Below are 20961 nucleotides of genomic sequence, written 5' to 3'. Positions count from 1 at the left end.
AACCTCCATATAGTGGAGAAAAAAGATTATTATACGTAAAGTCTAGCTAGCTACTAGACTTTACTCCAGGACCCTTATGCGCATATGGTGAATGGCCCCAACTGAATCCAGTACCAGTTGGATAAGGGATATTGAATAAATGTGGATTGTGACTGTAAGACTAATGAACTGTGGTAACTATCTTATCATTGATTTTCTTTCCGATAGTGATAGTATTGTGATATTGATTTCGTATTGTTTCCGTTAATCAGGTGTCAGGATATTTAGAATGGTATAAGCCATGACACGACAGATACATGTATGATATCTTTCAGTGCTACCAAACTAGATATTGTAAAGTTAAGAAACCGTACGTTACCAGACTTAATGGTTCTAAAGATTAGGTTCCAAACATTACCTGACTTTATGGTTTAAAAGATTTTGACCCAAACCATTTATGCCGATAAGATTCTTAGAGTTCTGATTTACTACTGAAATATTTGTTATTCAATTGGATATTGTTATTGAGCATTTGCGTTCGTCATTATATAATGAACTGGTTGTTTCTCGTGCGGTGATTTCATTCTGAATATGGATTTTCTTCGAATCCAATAATCTGAGTAGCAATCAGCACTGAGAAATAATTTGTTATTTCTCACTCGTTTCCCCTTGTGGGTTACAGGTTTATTATACGAAGATAAAGAGCGCTTCCGGGTAATTGACAGCAGGGCCACCTAAAGGTATGAGATTTGGGTTTATTATATCTGACAGGGTGCAGAGAATATATCTCTAGCATCATCCACTATAAAATGTCAGATAATTATTGTAAATAAATTGGGATGTGAAAAAATAATGGATGCTATTGGCAATGCATAAAAAAGATCCATGCCTAGTGTTATATATAATTGAATGGTAAATAGACGCGGCTGTATCGTCGCACCTCTAGATCGGGGGTGTGACACATATGCTGCATGGAAGTAATGTAGTGAGATTTACCATACATAGTGATAATTTTTCAATGATTCATATAAAAATAAAATAGAAAAGTAGTAATTTTTTATGTATATGTAAATCACATATTATTAAACCACAATTGGAGAATTCCAGTTCCAGTCAAACCACAGATGAAGATCACTGCCTTGTAACAAACTCTGGAGACGCAACAGCTAACCAGAGCGTTAGTCACTAGAGTTAGATGGTTGTAATCCGGGTTAGATCAGAGTTAAAATGTAAATCAGGAAAGGCTATATAAGTAGCTCAGATGTAATAATTCAAGGGACAATGAAAATATAAAGTTCAAATTTAATCTCTACTTCTCTTCCTTTTCTGTATATGGTATCAGAGCCTCCTATGGCCGAGATATCACCTGAAGCACCTTCTAGTGCTCAGGACACTCTATCATCTTCTTCCTCTTCTAATGACTCTATTATACACCTCAATATCTCAATTTCTGTCAAGCTCAATGATTCCAACTATCTCACATGGAAGTCTCAAGTGCTACCACTTATTATTGGATACGATTTAGGCAAATACATCTCATCTGCTCCTCTGCAACCCAAGGTCCTGACCCTTACCGGTGAAGAGGTTGACAACCCAGTCTACCCTCTGTGGAATCGTCAAGACCAGCTCTTATTGGGCTGGCTTCGAACTTCTCTATCCGAAACTGCCTTGGGTCAAATCGTTTCATGCCTCACCACATATGATTTGTGGCAGTCTCTACAGCAAACCTATTCTGCCACATCTCGTGCTCGGTTAACCGATCTCAAGAGGCAGCTGCAAACCACAACTAAAGGTTCTTTGACTTGCTCAGACTATATTCAGAAGATGAGGCGTATTGCAGATGAGCTCTCGTTCATCAGATCTCCAGTTCCTACTGACGATCTAGTCATGGCAGTGCTAAACGTGCTTGGATCCGATTACCACAACTTTGTGCTCGCTATCACCACCAAATCCGAACCTGTTACTCTGGCTGATCTCCATGCTCATCTTCTCACTCATGAGAATCGGCTCAACTTAGTGAGTCAACCAAATCAGGTCTCTTTTCCCTCTCTAGCTAATCCATCTTCTCTTTACACTTATTCTCCTGCATCCAATAATACCAGACCTGCTAACCCTAGACTCGGTAACCATCGATCCGGGTACAATCGAGCACCCCGTCCCCAATACAGACCTGGTGCCATACTTCCCACACCAAACCGACCCTCAAATGCTCCTAGTTACCAACCCGGCTCATACCAGCCTAGGCCTAACTCTTCACGGCCTTCTGGTAACCGGCCCCCTGCTTATAACCCTCGTCCTGATGCCCCGACTGAACCTAAACCGACTTGTCAAATCTGCAACTGTGTGGGTCATATAGCCAAGATTTTTTGGTATCGCTGGGATGATGATCCTTCTTACCCTCAACCTACACCTCAAGCTTACAGTGCTCAACCAATCCACATGGCTGGTCCCTCTGCCTTGGATTGGGTTCTTGACTCCGGGGCCACTAATCATGTCACAAGTGACATTAATAATCTGTCTTCTTTCTACAACTATGAGGGTTCTGACATGCTTCACGTCGGCAACGGTGCGGGTCTTCCAATTCAACACATTGGTTCAACTTCTTTTTCCCTATCTTCTCATTTACTTCATTTACATGATATACTTCATGTGTCTGGTTTCTCCAAAAACCTTTTAAGTCTCTCTAGACTTCTTCATGACAACCCTCATTTACTAATCGAATTTTCCTCTTCTTCTTGTGTTCTCAAGGACCTCCGCACCATGACAACCATTCTACAAGTACCTTGCACTAGAGGCCTCTTCTACCTTGCTAGGTCGCACTCTTATCCCCAAGCCTATGTTGGTATCCGTGCTTCTGCTCAAGTGTGGCATGCTCGTTTCGGGCATCCTAATAAAGCTCTCACTTTGCAACTTTTAAATTCTCTCAAGTTACCTTGTAGTTCAAATAAATTGCCTCTATGTCGTTCTTGTTGTATGGCTAAGGCACACCAATTACCATTTACATCCTATATGTCTTCTTCTCATTCTCCTTTAGAACTTGTACATTCGGATGTTTGGGGTCCATCCCCGATAACTTCGTCTAGTGGATTTCGTTATTACATAATTTTTGTTGATGATTATTCGAAATTCACTTGGATTTACTTCATGACTCATAAAAGTGACGTTCTCTCTATTTTTACTCACTTCAAAGTACAAGTAGAGAACCATTTATCTACCAAAATCAAGGTTTTACGAACCGATGGTGGCACAGAATTTAAACCCATTCACACTCACTTCCTTCATATCGTGCATCAAACTACTTGCCCCTATACGCCTCAACAAAATGGCGTCTCGGAACGCAAGCATCGATACATCATTGAGCTTGCCATTGCTACCATGACTCATGCCTCTATCCCTACTCCTTTTTGGGATGACATATTTTCGAGTATTGTCTATCTCATCAACCGACTTCCTTCTCACAACTCTTCTATACCTTATACATGCCTCTTTAAAACTGACCCCGGCTACTCTTTTCTTCGTGTACTCGGGTGCCTTTTTTTCCACTCACAAGACCATACAATGACCACAAATTGCAACCCCGAGCTCTTCCTTGCGTCTTTTTAGGATATGCCCTTTCTCAAAAGGGGTATCGGTGCTTACACATCCCTTCGAAAAAGGTTTACATCTCGCGAAGCGTCACCTTTGATGAGGGACTTTTTCCTTTTCAAGAACAGCAATCAGATTGTGATAATGGGGTCTTTTCTCAGTCTAACTTGCAGGTACAATCTCCAGTATTGCTGTTGCGAAATGTCATGGACTCTCCTATTCCAGCCCAGGCTGAACCTTCCCCTGCTGCACCTATTTCATTAGCACAGGCCGAACCTTCTTCACACTCCTCAGCCCACCAATCCCCATGTCCCTCTGCAACCCATAACTCCTCAGCCCAATTACAATCTTTCTCTCCAGCCCAACAACATTTCCCCTCTTTATTTTCTTCCCAATCTCCTTCCCCACCCAATATTCCCTCTCCTTTTACACCTGCTGCTAATTCTCCATCTCATTCCCCACCTGTCTCTTCTCTGCATCCGATGGTGACTCGGACTCGAGATCAGACCCGACCAGTTCGCCATTTTCCTGATTTTGTTGCTCATCTCGCTTCCTTAGACTCTGAGCCCACTTCCTTCACACAGGCCAATTCCGATCCTAACTGGAGACTTGCCATGGCAGACGAATTAGATGCTCTTGCTCGGAATTGCACATGGACCTTGGTTGCTCCACCTTCTGATCAACACGTGGTGGGGTGTAAATGGGTCTTCAAGCTAAAACGCAGAGCTGATGGTTCCATAGAGAGATACAAGGCGCGCTTGGTCGCCAAGGGATATCATCAACAGGAAGGTATAGATTATCTCGACACTTTCAGTCCTATTGTCAAACCCACTACTATTCGTGTGGTTCTCTCGCTTGCAGTTACATACTCATGGCCTATCCACCAGTTAGACGTGCAAAATGCTTTCTTGCACGGTGACCTAACCGAAACTGTTTACATGTCTCAACCTCCCGGGTTTGTTGATGCCAATAGACCTGATCATGTGTGCCTACTTTCAAAATCGATTTATGGCCTTAAACAGTCCCCGCGTGCTTGGTTTCACAAACTAAGCACAACTCTTATTGGGTTCGGGTTTCAAGCTTCCAATTATGATCCGTCCCTCTTTATTCACCATCATCAAGGGCACACCACTATACTACTGGTCTATGTCGATGATATCCTTCTTACTGGCAGCAACCCTCAGTTTTTGCATTCTTGCATTACCAACTTACAAAACCACTTTGCCATTAAAAACTTGGGGACACTTCACTATTTTTTGGGGGTTGAAGTTCAACAGCTTCCAACTGGACTTCATCTCTCTCAGTCTAAATATGTGATGGATCTTTTAACCCGTCTCAATATGGCCACTTGCAAACCGTGCAATACACCCATGGCAACTGGAACCACTATTTCTCATCTTGACAGCCCCCTTTTTGGTGATCCACATCTTTACCGAAGCGCGGTTGGTGCCTTACAATATGCAACTATTACAAGGCCCGACATCTCGTTTGCTGTCAACAAAGTATCACAGTTTATGCATCAGCCCACTCTTGATCATTGGTCGGCAGTAAAGCGCATTCTTCGGTATCTCAAAGGGTCTCTCTCTCATGGTCTGACCTTTCACTCCACTCCTCATTTGCACATTGATGCCTACAGTGACGCTGATTGGGCGGGCTCTATTCATGATCGCCGCTCAACTTCTGGGTATTGCATTTTTCTTGGAAACAACCTTGTCTCTTGGAGCGCAAAAAAACTGCCTACTGTATCACGCTCAAGTACCGAAGCAGAATATCGTAGCCTTGCTCTCACTTATTCTGAAATTCGGTGGCTTCAATTTCTTTTGGCCGAATTGCACATTTCTTTAAATTCTCCCCCTACACTGTGGTGCGACAACATTGGTGCCACCTTCCTTGTCGCCAACCCAATGTTTCATGCAAGAACGAAACATGTGGAAATTGATTTCGATTTTGTTCGTGAGAAAGTTGCTGCTAAAGAACTCTTGGTTCGGTTCCTGTGCTCTCAAGATCAGTTGGCAGATTTGCTTACTAAACCTTTACCAGCAACTCGGTTCAACTTCTTACGCACCAAGCTTCATGTCGAAGTCCCTACATTCGCTTGTGGGGGGGGGGGGGGGGGGTATTAAACCACAACTGGAGAATTCCAATTCCAGTCAAACCACAGATGAAGATCACTGCCTTGTAACAAACTCTGGAGACGCAACAGCTAACCAGAGCGTTAGTCACTAGAGTTAGATGGTTGTAATCGGGGTTAGATCAGAGTTAAAATGTAAATCAGGAAAGGCTATATAAGTAGCTCAGATGTAATAATTCAAGGGACAATGAAAATATAAAGTTCAAATTTAATCTCTACTTCTCTTCCTTTTCTGTATACATATATATACCGATTTTTATATATACGTTTTTAAATTTTTGTTATTAGAAAGAGACGCGAAAAATAAAGACATTTGAACCTTCTTCATAAGAAATTGTGTAACTTTAATTAGAAGAAATTAAGTAAAGTTAATTACTTTTCAGTCACATGCATATAGTCGCTTTCAACCATTTTTTTCATCAATTAGAACTATTTAATCATATCCAAAACCACCGCAAATTCATTTCGATCACCCATGAAATATTTCGCATTTTCAAGTGCTATGTAATTGGGAATAATTTCACAAATGTAACATATATACAGCAAAAACGAAAACTATCCAAGAGAAGCCCAAAGCCCGTATAGGTCTCAGCAGCATATCCGACATCACATCCTTAACTAGCTACTGAACTTCAAGAGTGATCAAGAAGCAGTATCAAGGTTTATTAAACACATCATTGACTCTAGGCAAAACACAAGTACATCCATATATACCTGAACTAAAAAAGCAGAATCATGCTTTATATTATTTTTGAAAGTGGATAACATTGAAAGACTATTAATCTCAAATATTATGGGAAGCTAATAATAGTTGTATAGAAGGTTTGATGGTTCATAAACATAAGCAGCTTTCCATGTTGAAATGCAATTTAGCAAACAATGATCTGAAGAAAAATGACACAACTAAAACCGCACAAACATACGTACGGAGAGTATTGCGAAATCATATCGAGGAATTTCTATGCATGGTTGCACCATATATAGACTATAATCGGCCTGCTATTCTTTATTAATATTGTTATAATCTATTTCGTTAATACAGCTAGTCATTCCAAATATTTCACAAAAGTTGTTTACATATCATCCAATAATACTGTGATAACCATATATTATTTCATTCAATTCTCATTTCGATTTATGTTTTCCATTTACTCTTGAAAGAAATTGCATAAAGCATCTCTCTATAAAGAAAGATGATTCAATTAAATGCTGTGAAAAAATCTTTCATGTACGAGTACTAATTAATTATAGATTAAATGTACTAATTAAATGCTGTGAAAAAATATTTTAATTAAATGTTGTACATAATAATTTCCCTATAAAATTGGAAGCTGGTTAAGCAAGATTGTTGAAAATTTGTTTAACAATATTTATATATTTTTTAAAATCTGATGATCAATTTATTGTATATTACTGGCGACGCTTATTCATACATATTTGCGCAGAGATATTCTTTTAATAAATATATTTAAAAAAATATTATATGAAACATAATTAATAGAAGGAGACAGATTTCCAAAAGTTCGGACCCATAAAATATTATATGATTACAATTAATATTGCATGTACGGGTACTAATTATATATTAATTCGATACTCGTAATACAAAAAATGAAGCACATAAGACATTTCATGTCATGTATAAAATATTGTTGGCTCATACATAAAATGTTCATTACAATTTATGTTGGCTCATACATAAAATGCACATAAGATTCTTCATGCTCATTATATAAATTGAATATATTAAAAATATTGTTGATTCATGCATATAATACTCATTACATAAGATCTTTCATGTCATGTAAAAAAATCATATTTTTTTAATTAAAATATGAGAACTTTTGAAAATGTCCATAAAATATTGGAGACAACCAAAAAATGTCGTGTAGTTTGATGTGGAGCAGCTAGATTAATCACTTAGTATCAAATTAGGATAAGTAGTATGTTTAACTCATTAATTTAACATCCCGGCTCTCTCATATTTCATAACATTTTTGCTAGTTAAATTTTAAACTTATAATTAAATATTTTAATTTTAGTTGATATAAACAAAATGGAATTTAATAATCTTGTAGCCAGTGAAAACTTTGATTGTGAGGGTACTAGGTCATATTTTTTGGATCGCGATAATTTTTTTTTTTTTTATACAAGTGTTGTCTCCCTTGTAGAATAATGTTCAATACTGAGGCACAACAAGATTCAAATTTTAGACATGATCTTATACAAAATAAAAACATTGTTTGTCAACAATACCGTCAATCTCTCCCGCCATTGACTAATGTCAGGATGGCGCATTTGGTTCATATACAAATTAATTTTTAGCAAGCAAAATAAAATTTAATTTCTCGGAAAAAGAGAAAGATTTGTATTAGGTTGAAAAATTTATAATTAATTATTAGCTTAATAAATAGAAAAGTTTAGTTAGGTTAAGAGATTTATAATTAATTATAATTTAATAAATTTCTCTTAAGAGAGTTATAACTAATTATAACTTAATAAATTTAATATTTCAACTCAATGTTTAAGTGTTTTAGTTTTAATAAACTGTGCAATTTCCGTTCTTGTTTTTCTAGTAGTTATCAAAAACATTGCTTTTATTATTTTATTTTTTAATTTTACAAATGCTATATAAGTTCTAAATTATATTATTTGAAGATAGTAATTTAATTATCTTGTCCAATATTAATAAGAAAATATATTACGCGGCCTTATAGAAAATGAAATATTTATGTTCCCCAAAAAAAAAATTCGTAGAATTTGAAGACTATAAATAGTATAGTTTTTAGTGCCCTTCTGATATATTATGAGTACTGATTTGTGACATTTGTCCAATACATTTGAAGAATTTGTATGAACCATATAACACTACTTTGTGATACTTTAGGGGACACATCAAATTGAGTTTAAATATAAAATTGGAGAACAAATTCTTGAAACAAAGTACCTATTATTATTATTATTATTATTATTATATATATATATATATATATATATAGAGGTGGGCTACGGTGAGTTGCGAAGTAAAGCGACTATTTTACTTCACGCTTATATTTTGCGATTTTTAAGTTCAAAACGTCGATCCATCTTGTTCTCCATATTGAAATGTGCTTGGAGACCAAATTTTACATTTTTTGGAATTTTTTTACTATTTATTAAGCAATTTTGAAAGTCGCTGATCTGATGGTCCAGAAAATTTTACTGTTTTTTACTGTTCACAGCAAAACAGCAATTTTCAAAAATGCTTAATAAATAGTAAAAAAATTCCAAAAAATATAAAATTTGGTCTCCAAGCACATTTCAATATGGATTAAACATCTAACGGTTCGGATCGGTCGTTTGGACTTTCAAAATAAAAATACAGCGTGAAGTAGAAACGCGTTTTACTTCGCAACTCACCGTAGCCCACCTCATATATATATATATATATTTATACGCTCCATCTCAAATAGAGCTCAGTGAATTAATTGACTCACACACGCTTCCAGCAAATGCAAAATGATGAGAAAATATTGGCATAAAAAAAAAGTTTTATTAATTTTCGTTCTGGCTTTGCTAGTAGTTACCAAAAACTTTGATTTTATTATTATTTTGCATTCTTGCTTTGCTGTATAAGTCCTAAATATTGGCATATGTTGTATAAATCCTAAATTATATTATTTGAAGGCAGTAATTCATCTTGTCCAATATGAATAAGAAAATATATCACGCGGCCTTACAGAAAATGAAATATTTATGTTCCCCTAAAAAAATATGCATAGAATTTGAAGGCCATAAATAATATAATTTTAGTTCCCTTCCAATATATCATGAGTACGTGCTGATTAATTTGTCCATTACATTTGGAGAATATATATATGGACCACATGACACTATTTTGCTATGTTGCATGGATACGGATATGGGTATCGTATCGGATACGATACGGATACGGCGATACGTGAATTTTCAAAAATCATGGATACAATACGGCCACTAAATATATTTTATTTTAATTATTTTATTGATATAACACTTGTATATATAATTAAATATCAAAAATAAACTCAAGTAAATATAAATATAAAATCTAGTAGATTAATAAATCAAAAGTAAATGGTGCAGCGGGAAAGTCACATGTCACTTATTCTGTAGATCTTGGGTTCAATTCTTGATTGCTGCCAAAAAAAAATATTTTGCCTTGCGCGGTGCACAAGACCGTGTCCATGTGTGGTGCAGGATGGAGTTTGGGCGGTATCAGTCCGTATCAAAGTCGTATCAGCCCGTTTCAGTTCCGTATCGGTGCTGTATCAGATGGTTAGAGATACGCCACATCATCCGATACGCCAGCTGGCGTATCCAGTACGTATCGTACCCGTATCCGTATCCGATACGCACCCGATACAGATACGGGGGCCTAGTTTGAAGTATCGGAGTAATATAGCTATTTTGTGATACTTAAGTAGACACATCAAATTGGCTTTAAATTAATCTAAAATTGGAGAACAAATTCTTTGAAACATAATATTATTATATTTTCTTATATGCTCCATCTCAAATAGAGCTATGTGAATTAATCAATCTAAAATATCGAGATTTCCAATTAATCAATCTAAAAATTGACTCACACTACACGCTTTCAGAAAATGCAAAAAGATGAGAAAATATTGGCATAAAAAAAGTTTTATTAATTTCCACCGGAAACTTTATCATTGACTGTTCACCATATATAGCTAGTACATGTAATAATTAACATCACTTTTGATAACTCAGTTCAATTCTCTACTTATGATGCACGAAGAAGCGTATTCTAAAATTTCATTGCAGAAGTACAAAAATTAATCATTTGTAACTGGCCAATTAGATCTTTTACACATACTATATATATTTTTTTTTTATAATAAATGATAAAATGATAATTTTATGAGTTTTTAAAATGAGTTTTAATAAAAAAAATTGAATAATTTTGTGAGTTTTTCTAATTTAAAAGGGTAAATATGATATTATGAATTTTAGAATTAGAAATATGTAATTTGAAGATTAATTAGGTCTATAAATAAAATTTCTCCTTAATTTAATGCCCAGATATTATGGAATTAGTACAGATGAAAATCGACATGTGAAGATCAGAAAACTGTGAAAAAATAAACTCTAATTAAGTTTCACAATTTTTCCTTAATCATGACATGGTTCCTTTAACCACTACAGCAAAATTATTTATCTGGGACCGGATTTTGGGACGGGTTCGATCGCCGGTCGCAGAAGATCTCAAAAAAACAAAAAACAAAACGCAGTGGGGACGGATTTGGTCCATAGCCTTCTGGGACCGGCGCCCCAGCCTTCTGGGACCCATTTGGCCCGGTCCCAGAAGGGATCACCTGAAATACACGCCACAAAAATCCCCTGAAATTGGCGCGTTTTGTTAGAAAAAAAAAATGAAAGAAAGAAATCGGCGCACGCCGCCGTGAAATCGACGCGAGCGATCGGGTCTCTCCTGCTGGCGATGATCGGCGATCGAGAAATTAGGAGAATCGAGAAGGGGATCTGGAGATCGAGATCGAGAAGGGGCCTTCCTCCCCTCAGCGTCTCTCCTGCTCGTCTCTCAGCGTCTCCGTCTTTTGACTCAGTAAGTTTCAGCTGCCTTTCTTTTTTTTTTTGGTCATGTAATATGCTAGGTTTTTATTTATCTGTTGATGCTTGTACGATACCCTCCAGTGGTATACTGGTGCTGCATACCAGTATTGCAAATTTGAGTATTTTCTGGTCTGCATCGGTACATTCCCATGGACATTACTGCACGGCACATGTATTGACGTATTCTGTTAGTACAAATTTGTAATAAGTTGAACTGTCATGCTTCTGTGGTGCTTGATTTAGTATACATTTGTTCCAAAGAGTTCCAGTTTTTCTTTATATTAATGATGATCAAACATTGATTTTGCAAACATCTCAATTTTTTTTAGAAGTTAAAATTGGTAAAATTTACAAATTTCTCGGTTTTTACAGAACCGTTCAAATGGATCTGGTACTGATTTTGCAAAAAATAATAATGAGTAGTAGTAAATTCAAAAATTGTAGTAGTTGTTATTAGCATCACACCGATTGCACTCATTTCCAATATATTTTTTAGGTAATCAGTAGTGGTACATGTGGGTGTTCAATAGCAATTTTTTTAATTAGGTGTCTTCTATTAAAAATCATATAATTATGGTTCGTAGTTTTTGTTTTGTTTTGGTAGTCTTTTCCTATGACAGATTTTTAAGTTGACACAACTGTTCCATTCTTAAATAATAGAAATATGGAGGATGTACTTGTAATTTTCCCTTCATATTTTTTTACCGGTAACTGTTCCTCTCAGTGTACTCTTTTAAATAAGGCTATGGTGATCCATACTACTATAGATTGTTATCAGTTTCCTATCTTTTTTAATATCTACAATGAATTTTCAATTTGAGTTTCAAATATGTGACCACGGAGAGAATCAGATTTGCTCTATTAACGTATTGAACAATGACTTGCTGCTAATTAAAACAAAATTAAATGTTCAATGTCTTACTTGTTTCACTTTGTTCATTCAGACTTTTACTGATTTCTCAATGTCTCTAAAATTGTCAGAATGTATATAGATGTGTGTGATGTGAATTTTTAGTTGTAGTTTTGCCATTTACTCTCAATGCAATAATAGGCTGGGCGCTTGGCCATAATGACTCTTCACTCTTTAGGCGTGCACAGTTGAAAGCTCTTGGAACTATCCATAGTAAAGAGGTACTTTAACTTGAGTTATTTCATATTGTCGTGCCCTAGCTTGCTGATTCTAAACGCATATTTTGTTTTGTTCATTTTTGTTTCTTGCACTTTATAATTTCAGGAAGGCAAAGGTATGGTTTAAATTTTTCAGTTTTAAATTATGCTTCATTTTCAGTACTACACAACCTAACCAGAATTGCTATTGACCAACATTGCTATACTGGTTCAAATCAGGAACCATTAAGCCATATAGAATTCATACTTGTAACTAGTAGGTGGGAAAGTATAAGAACTGAAAATGAAATCCTGATGACATATGTGTATGTCATTTTTCATGCTTTTCATTATATTATATATGTTATTTTATTTATTATTCCTTAAGCCTAAGGTCATATCTTTGCCTTGATATATTAAGTTGAGGTATTCAAACATTCTGATAAATCAAATTGTTTTCTTTCTTACTATGAATTTAAAATTAATAGGTAATCCATGCAAGTTCTATCAGGCAACCAATTTAAGTCTAGTCATTGCTACAAATGTTGCATCGTTGAATTTCATACAAAAAATTGGCTATATTTTGCAAGTCCTATACTGTAGTGCATGTGTGCAACTCAAGTTGCTTTGTTTATTTTGTGTTTTAAATTACTCATTTAATACAGGTTCATAACCAAGAAATACAGTTCGGTGAAAAAGAGTACCGAAGAGGCACCTGTAACAGTTTGCACTTTTGCTTAATATCAAGGTATCGTGGGACTTGGCTTCAGAGTTTTAAGTTTGGGTCAAATGCTTAGACCAAATCTAGAGCATTCCTTTAGAATTTTTTTTTGTTGCATCTCAATAAAACGATACCATCTGTTGACATTTTTGAACATTTTGTTGATCGATTTTGGTTTGTGCACTGTGTACTTGTAGTCTTGTATTTTTATTTGTGAATTGTTTGGTACGTATCAATTAAATTGCTTGTAAATTATTTGATAGTTGATGTTAAATTCTTGGTACATATCAATTACATTGCTTGTGAATTGTTTGATATTTGATGTTAAATGTTTGGTACGTATTAATTAAATTGCTTGTGAATCGTATGATATTTGATATTAAATGCTTGTGAATATTACGTTTCGTATCAATTAGGGCTGGAGAAAAATATATGAATATAATGAGTTTAATATTATATTTGTCTGGTACATTTCGTATCAATTGGGAAAAAGAAAAAATAACAAAAAAAATAATCTTCTGCGACCGATTTGGAACCCTTCTGTGACCGATTTGGAACCCTTCTGTGACCGTCTAGTCGGTCTCTGATAGGTCTCTAGCCACGTCAGCGTGTCGCATCCGTGACGGATCTAGTGGGTCGCTGAAGGGGTCATCTGCGACCGGCTCCATACCCTTCAGAGACCGGTGACGTCAGCAAGGCAGTCATCAGTGACGGAGCAACTGCGACCGGATCATCTGCAACCCATTTTGGTCATCTGGGACCGGCGCCCACCTTCTGCGACCGGCGCCATACCCTTCTGCTGTAGTGAACATTTATCTGACGAGGCTTGGAAGGATATGGCAAATAATGCATGGTCTATTTGGAGATGTCGAAATGAGAAGGTTTACGAAGGCCAAGTACCGACTTTTGATAGGTTTCTTCAAATTCTCTCTTCAGTAAGAATGGAGACTAGAATTGCTGCGAAAGGTGAATGGGGCGATCGGGCAGAAAATGTTGGTGCACAATTGACTTGCGCGCGCATCTACTCTTTATAGCTGCAAGGTTGATATATGGCTCATGCATGGAAACCACCTTGGAGGGGAGGCATCGGTTTTGTGCTGGAGGAAGATAATAATTTGGTATGTTATAAATTAAGCTGCATCTAGCCGAGCGAGTGTGCTGTCCACTACATGCGGAAGCTAGCGTTGGCTTTAAGAGAGAAGCTATTTTGTTCGTAAAAGAGAAGGGTTTACGATCATGTACATTTTTCACTGATAGCCAAACATTAGCACAAGCATGCATATCGATCGCCGCAACCACCTATATATATAGAGAGAGAGATGCAGATTGGAGAGCATACAAAGAGATAAATGATATCTGGGGTTTACTACAAGAGAATGACTATATATGTTTGTTCGTATATATTAGTCGAAGCCAACTTGTTATGGCTGACTACTTAATTATTAGAAAAAGGGTTCACTGGATATACTTATATATCCAACTTTTAATTTTTGAACAGTTCATAATCTGTATGAAAAACTAAACTAAGCTATATATATATATGTAATTGGTGTAACGGCTTGATTATGTGAAATGGAAAGCCACTATTGGTGTAACGTCATAATCTGCATGAAACTTTGCAAAAAAAAAAAAGTTTCACAATTTGGCCTTCAAAACAAATTACTTCCAACAATTTAGTACAATTATCAAGTGGACCACTATTTTGCGTAATAAAAAGTAACAAAATTTGCAACATGTTTGCACAAAACGTAAGGCTAAAAAAAATAAAAAAAAATTTCATATAATAATTAACAACAGCTACTAGTGAAAAGGAAATCCCAGAACTCTTGAAAAAAAATATGAGTATTTATATCGTCATTCCAAATATCGAATGTATTCTAAACAAAATTTAGTCTCAAAATCCGCCTGCTCAAGACCCTTTCCCTTATCTCCTTGCGTTGAGCTAGGGGTGTCAATGATACCCTTTTACCCGTTTACCTGATCCGTATCGTATCCGAAAACAAGGGTAAGGGTAAGATTTTTTTCCGTTAGTTAACCGGGTACGGGTAAGGGTAATGATTTTTTTCTGTTATCTTATCCGTTTTTGTATAAGATAATTTTTAAAAATAAAATTATATATATAGATATATATTTGTATGAAGATGAGATACATGATACAATAAAATTTGTATTTTATTAAATTTTCATAATACAAATAATTAGTTGTATTCATTATTTTTTTCTTATTTTGAAAAATATTTTATCGAAAGCACAAATCAAATGTTAATAGCACTTTTTTTATCAGTTTACCCAATTTATATCGTATTCACAAAAACGGATAAGGGTAAATATTTTTTTCGTTATCATAACGGGTACAGGTATGAAAATATCTCCACCCAATCCGTATCGTACCCGTTGACACCCCTACGTTGAGCGTGTTGGCCAAGTTAAAATCAATATTATTTTCGTCCATAATTAAAGATTTGCTTGTGACGATTCCCCTAGCCCTCACATAACCGAAATTTTTATTAATAGCATAAAAAAAAAAACCAAAATACTCTCGTTTGATCAGAACTCGAGAATTACCGAGACTGCAGAGTCAATCCGCAAACTCAATTAATAGAGTCTGCACAGCGATCCGCAACCCCAGACTCAATCTTCGTCATCACAAATATTTATTATAAAAAAACAAAGTTCAAACTTTGAGATATCTCAGACCGCTGAATTTTTTGACCATGAAATGGCTCAAATTTGAATCCTGGCACGGAATTCCAACTAAAAAAAGAAAAAGAAAAAGTACAACTAAGGTAGCAGATTAGACTCCAGTCTGGATCCGTGGATCGTCGCAGATTAGACTCCAGTCTGGATTCGTGAATCGATTGTGCGGTACTCATTAATGAGGTCACAGATTGTCTGTACAGTCTGAGTATTGATGGAATTCTCTAAAACGATGATGTTTTGGTTTTTTTTTTTTTATTATGCTATTAATAAAAATTTCGGCTCAGATAATTCTCGACCTCGAGAAAGAATTCGGATAATTATTGTGCCAAGTCAATATTTCATTGCAATTTTTGTTTAGAAAGTATTGCCAAGTCACATTTACCAAATACACTCAAATTGCAAGTATTTCACAAAAGTTTTCTTCTTTAATTAACTTCACCTCATGATAAGTTTGCCTGCATATCATCCAATAATATTGTTCTAACCATATATAGTTTCATTCAATTCTCGTTTCGATTTTTCTTTTTTCCATTTTTCTTGACAGAAGTTGCATGAAGCATCTCTTTCAATTTTTGACATTGTTAAGAAACGTCACGTAAACGTGAAGTTCAATTTCAGCAACGAGTATCTTAAAAGAAATTGATAACCCTTATTTAAGAAACAATATAACACAAGTATTCTATACAAAAAGTTTATACTATATATAGTCATCAATAAATACGGAATTTTCCAAATAAAAGTTACAATCTGATGTAATCATGTAAACTTGTATCGTTTGCTTTGACAGCATTATTTGACTTTTTTTTAACAGAATTGCACTCTTTTATGTTGATAGAATTTATATTGAGGGCTTTAAAATTTAAATTATTCTATAGCTGATTAGAGCTATAGATTTCTTTGTTGTAATTCTTTAATGAAAAATATTTCTCTCACAAAAAAAATCTTTAATGAAAAATATGATATATATGTGAGGAAAAAGGAAAAAAAAAAAAAAAACAATCCATCACCATCTAGTAGCCTATGGTTAATCAGGATAAACCTTTTCAGTAATTAGATAAAAAAAAAGATGGACTCGTAATAGATTAATACAAGACAAATCCAAACGTTGGAAGACAAATCACAAAACACCGAAGCCATCTTAATTAACATTCTCTGTTATATAAACTTTTTGCATTCAAACTATATAGTATATATACCATATATACTAAACTGTTCCCAACGGAGTAATGAAAACAACTTCATGGTCAAATTAGCACATGACTATAGTATTCTAAATTTATGTTAACCAACAGATAGGTTATGATCAGTTGCAAGAAGAAGAGAAGGTGAGTGTGGACATGAAAAGATTGATCACATCCATGTAGAGAGAAATTGCAGCAATTACATATTCATTGTAGGTGTGTCGCCTAATCAACTGGTTGGTGTCGTAAATGATAAATCCAGAAAAGACAAGTGTGCCCAGGCAACCATATATGGTGTGTGCCAGTTTTCCCAGTGGAAACAATATCTGAAACATAACAAAAACAACATAATCATTCAGACTATTTTTTTTTTTTCTGGCACCAATATGAAAAGGATTTCCATCTCGTCAACCGATTATACTGTTCATATAGCTGTATTGCTAAGCAGACACATCAAATGTTTTATGTTGGGCCATATGGAAAAATATTATTGATATAATTGTCTCTGTTTTGCGGGTTTTAAAGGTAATAAGCCAAGGCGTTGTAGCTAAAGATATTTGCAATATAGGCCTGCTGGACTAAAATACCTTAAGAAAATGGGGTATTACTATATCTTGAAGGAACTTGTTTGTTTCCAATTTAAGGGATACAAGTATTTTTCACAACTTCACAAAAACAAAAACAAAAGGAGGTGGAGGTGGAGGAGCTGTGTCTCACCAAAATACAATTTCTAAAATCCAAATTGGCAAGTGTCCTAAGTAGGCTAAAACCTTTGACCTGAACTAGCTAGGTGGATCAAATTAATATTTTCTCCTATGGAAGGTATCAAGTAGATATCTAGTCTTAGGAATGCCAACCCAGACTGGGTAGTAGACTGTTTTAAAACCCATAAACATAGAAACTAAAATCAAGATCAGGCAAATGTGGTCTCTATTGAATATAGGTTCGCTGTTATAAATAAAAACTTCATACAAAATGAATAACAAATTTAACCTGACCCAACTAATGCAAACTGAACAATACATTATATTAAAAAAACGAAAAATTCATGTAAAAATAATGCATGGAAACAAAAATAGAAAAATGTAAGGATTATAGTGTGGTACTAATATATATGATGTACCTGCATGAGGCAGTAAACAAGCAGCACGAGGAGGCAACAATACAAGAAAGGAAAGAGGAACGTGAAATCATGTCCCCGGCGAACAGCGAAAAATGTGTAGAGTGTCAGACCCACCACGACTACTGCTGTCAGTATTGCCGCCTGAAGCACTACCTTACCTGTTACAGAAACAGACAAGACAATACATAAGAAACAAACAGAGTAGTGAATATCAAGACAAAAAACCGATAATATTTGATGCACCCTGCCAAATACTAGACTTATTGGAGAAATATTGAGGTTAAAATCTGAATTGGTTTCAGTTTCTTTTTAAAGACATCATGGGTGATCATTGTTATTGTAAAATTAATTTTGTTCCTAACCCTGCATAGAAACATATTTGATGTTTACAATATAAATGGACTATGATTCATCTCTTTTGCATCTCAATGTTCCTCATTCAAAGTGTTTCTTTAAATTCTTAATAGAAGCTATGTTTGCAATAAGAACCTTTGAAAAGTGAATGTTGTTCATTTCGGCTTCCCAGGACCCCCCCCCCCCCCCCCCCCCCCCCCCCCCCCGCCCCCCATTTTTTGTTTCATGAGACCTATTAGTTTAAATTTTTTAATATGTATATAATAAGTTTTAAAAACTATTAAAAAAATGTTACTAAATAAGGATACCATATCACCTATGAGACGGGAATAAATACAATTAATGAGAGTTATTTACTTGTCAATGAACTAGCGGAAGTTAAGGAATTAATCTTGCTTGCATGTAATTCAAATTCATGCTTGATCTAATGTTTCAATTGGACATTGATTTGAGAATTAACCATATATGGGAGAAATGCATATAGAATCAATCATAAGTTCATAACCACTCATTTTTGTAACTTATTGGCTATTAAGTCGTATGCTTAGTAATGCGACCAGCTAAATATTATAAAAGAGACATTCTGATGGATAATGAAAAACAAGAGGAAGTGAGAAAAATATAGTTTGTTTTTATTATTTTTCTTTTAAAAAATGGTGTAGCTGAAGGAACTTTTTTTTTTTTTTTTTTTTTTAGTAAAGATTGGACTCGAGCCATCCAACTATTTAATACCCCTGTTTATTACAACAAAGGATTTCCTCCATCCAGATTTCAAACCCATGATCTATGTGAGAGATCATGTGCCTTTGCCGCTAGACCAAAGGCTAGTTCTTGTGGGTGAAGGTTGAGCCCATTCGTGTTGTCAGAACGACCAAGAGATGGGCTCCAGGTATTTTTATATTCTATTCAATTTAATTTTACAATCTAATGAAATTATTTCAATTAAAATTGCTTTGAGGAATAAATTTCCAACATGTATGTATAATATAATGGTGAGCCTAGCTCATGGGGCACGTTTTCTGGAATGACCATATAAATTTAAATTTATCAATATGAAAAAGATTGATGCATCCTCTTATAAATAAAAAAAAAGGAATATATTCATACCGCCTACGACAGCACACGATACGCCAACACTCAAGCTGATGCAAATTGTGAAAAGTGCCAGAAGAATGATATTCACAGGGTGCTTCTGCCGATACACCAGCATTGGCCACATCACTGCCATCATAAAAATTGAATTAATTTCATGGCCAGAAATTACAGAGTTAGTACAGATGAAAAATGAAACGCTAAGTTCTAAGTTCCACAATTTGGCCTTCAGAAAAAAATAACCCACAATTTTTTACAGAATATTACTTAATAAACCCTACCAATTGCACAAAAACAAGTACATCGATCCTTAAATGAACGTACCAATAAAGGGCAAGAGAATGAGAAGAAGATAAACTGCCCAAGCAGCGGGGGATTTAGAGAGGAGGAACTCGGGTATGACTTTGAGGAATGATCCAACGGCAGCGACTGCAGCGGTGAAGAGGAATTGGATGGACAGGATTGCGTACACCTTCCTGATGAACGCCCAGCGCAACGCCGGATCCTCTGTCATCTTCGGGTAGAGGAGGTCGCCTCCGCAACCCGATTCAATGTCGCCCGAATCCGAATCCGAATCCGAATGCACTTTCGGTACCTGATGTTGGGGTTTAGGTTCTTGCGCCATGGTTAGAGAAATTGAGAAAGAGAATACTGTGACTGTTGAGTGTTGAGAGGTGGTGGTGTCGTGGTGGGAGAGGAAAGTGAAGACGCTGTTGGCTATTTATTGTGGAGTCGCTTTTAACACGAAACTTCGACCTCGTCGTACGGGAAATACACGAATTCGTATCCTCTGCATTAACTCTAAGAAATTTCCGAACCATATGTTTCAAACAGTGTTATAATCGAAATAACTATTTTCGAATCATCTACAAAAATTCCAAAAATATATAAAATTGAACATCTAACGGTTTGAATCGACTATTTAAACTTTAAAAATCGATAAACTAAATCATTTGTTCTTAGAACTAGCGGTAGGGGTGAAAACGGAGCGGATACGGAGCGGATATGCTGATACCATATCCGCATCCGTCGGATAATGAGCGGATACGAATACGGATAGTAAACGGATATCAAAATTCAAAACCAAATCCGCCTTAAACGGATACGGATACGGAACGGATAGTCCACGGATACGGATTCGAATACGGATATAAAACGAATAATGGTCGGATAATTAAGATATATGAACTTCTAAGATACAAATATTAATTAAAACATTAAATAGAAATATTAATGAACTTATAAGAGATGGAAGATAATCTATTCATATAATATATATATCAAATAAATAAATAGTAACAAAAGATGTTGTGATCTAGTGGTTTGTAGCGTAGTCCAAAGATCTTGAGATGGGTAGGCATGGGTTCAAATCCCA

The 20961-nt window shown here is 35.5% G+C and overlaps 1 protein-coding gene across 1 annotated transcript; it reads right to left on the bottom strand.

Annotated features, from left to right (window-relative positions):
• Window positions 1–16980: 16980 nt before the first annotated feature.
• Window positions 16981–20339, bottom strand: LOC144566913 (protein LIFEGUARD 1-like). The gene is made up of 4 exons (XM_078316955.1): window positions 19911–20339; window positions 19602–19715; window positions 18141–18298; window positions 16981–17343 (listed from the first exon to the last, which is right to left on the bottom strand). Exons 1-4 carry the CDS (start codon window positions 20209–20211, stop codon window positions 17140–17142), a joined length of 777 nt encoding a protein of 258 aa, XP_078173081.1. The 5' UTR covers window positions 20212–20339; the 3' UTR covers window positions 16981–17139.
• Between the last annotated feature and the right edge of the window lie 622 nt (window positions 20340–20961).

The sequence above is a fragment of the Carex rostrata genome, chromosome 15 (assembly GCF_964058835.1).
Source record: "Carex rostrata chromosome 15, lpCarRost1.2, whole genome shotgun sequence".
In the NCBI taxonomy this organism is placed as follows: Eukaryota; Viridiplantae; Streptophyta; class Magnoliopsida; order Poales; family Cyperaceae; genus Carex; species Carex rostrata.
The sequence above is the reverse complement of the archived record's forward strand: the minus strand, read 5'-3'. Positions and strand labels throughout refer to the sequence as shown.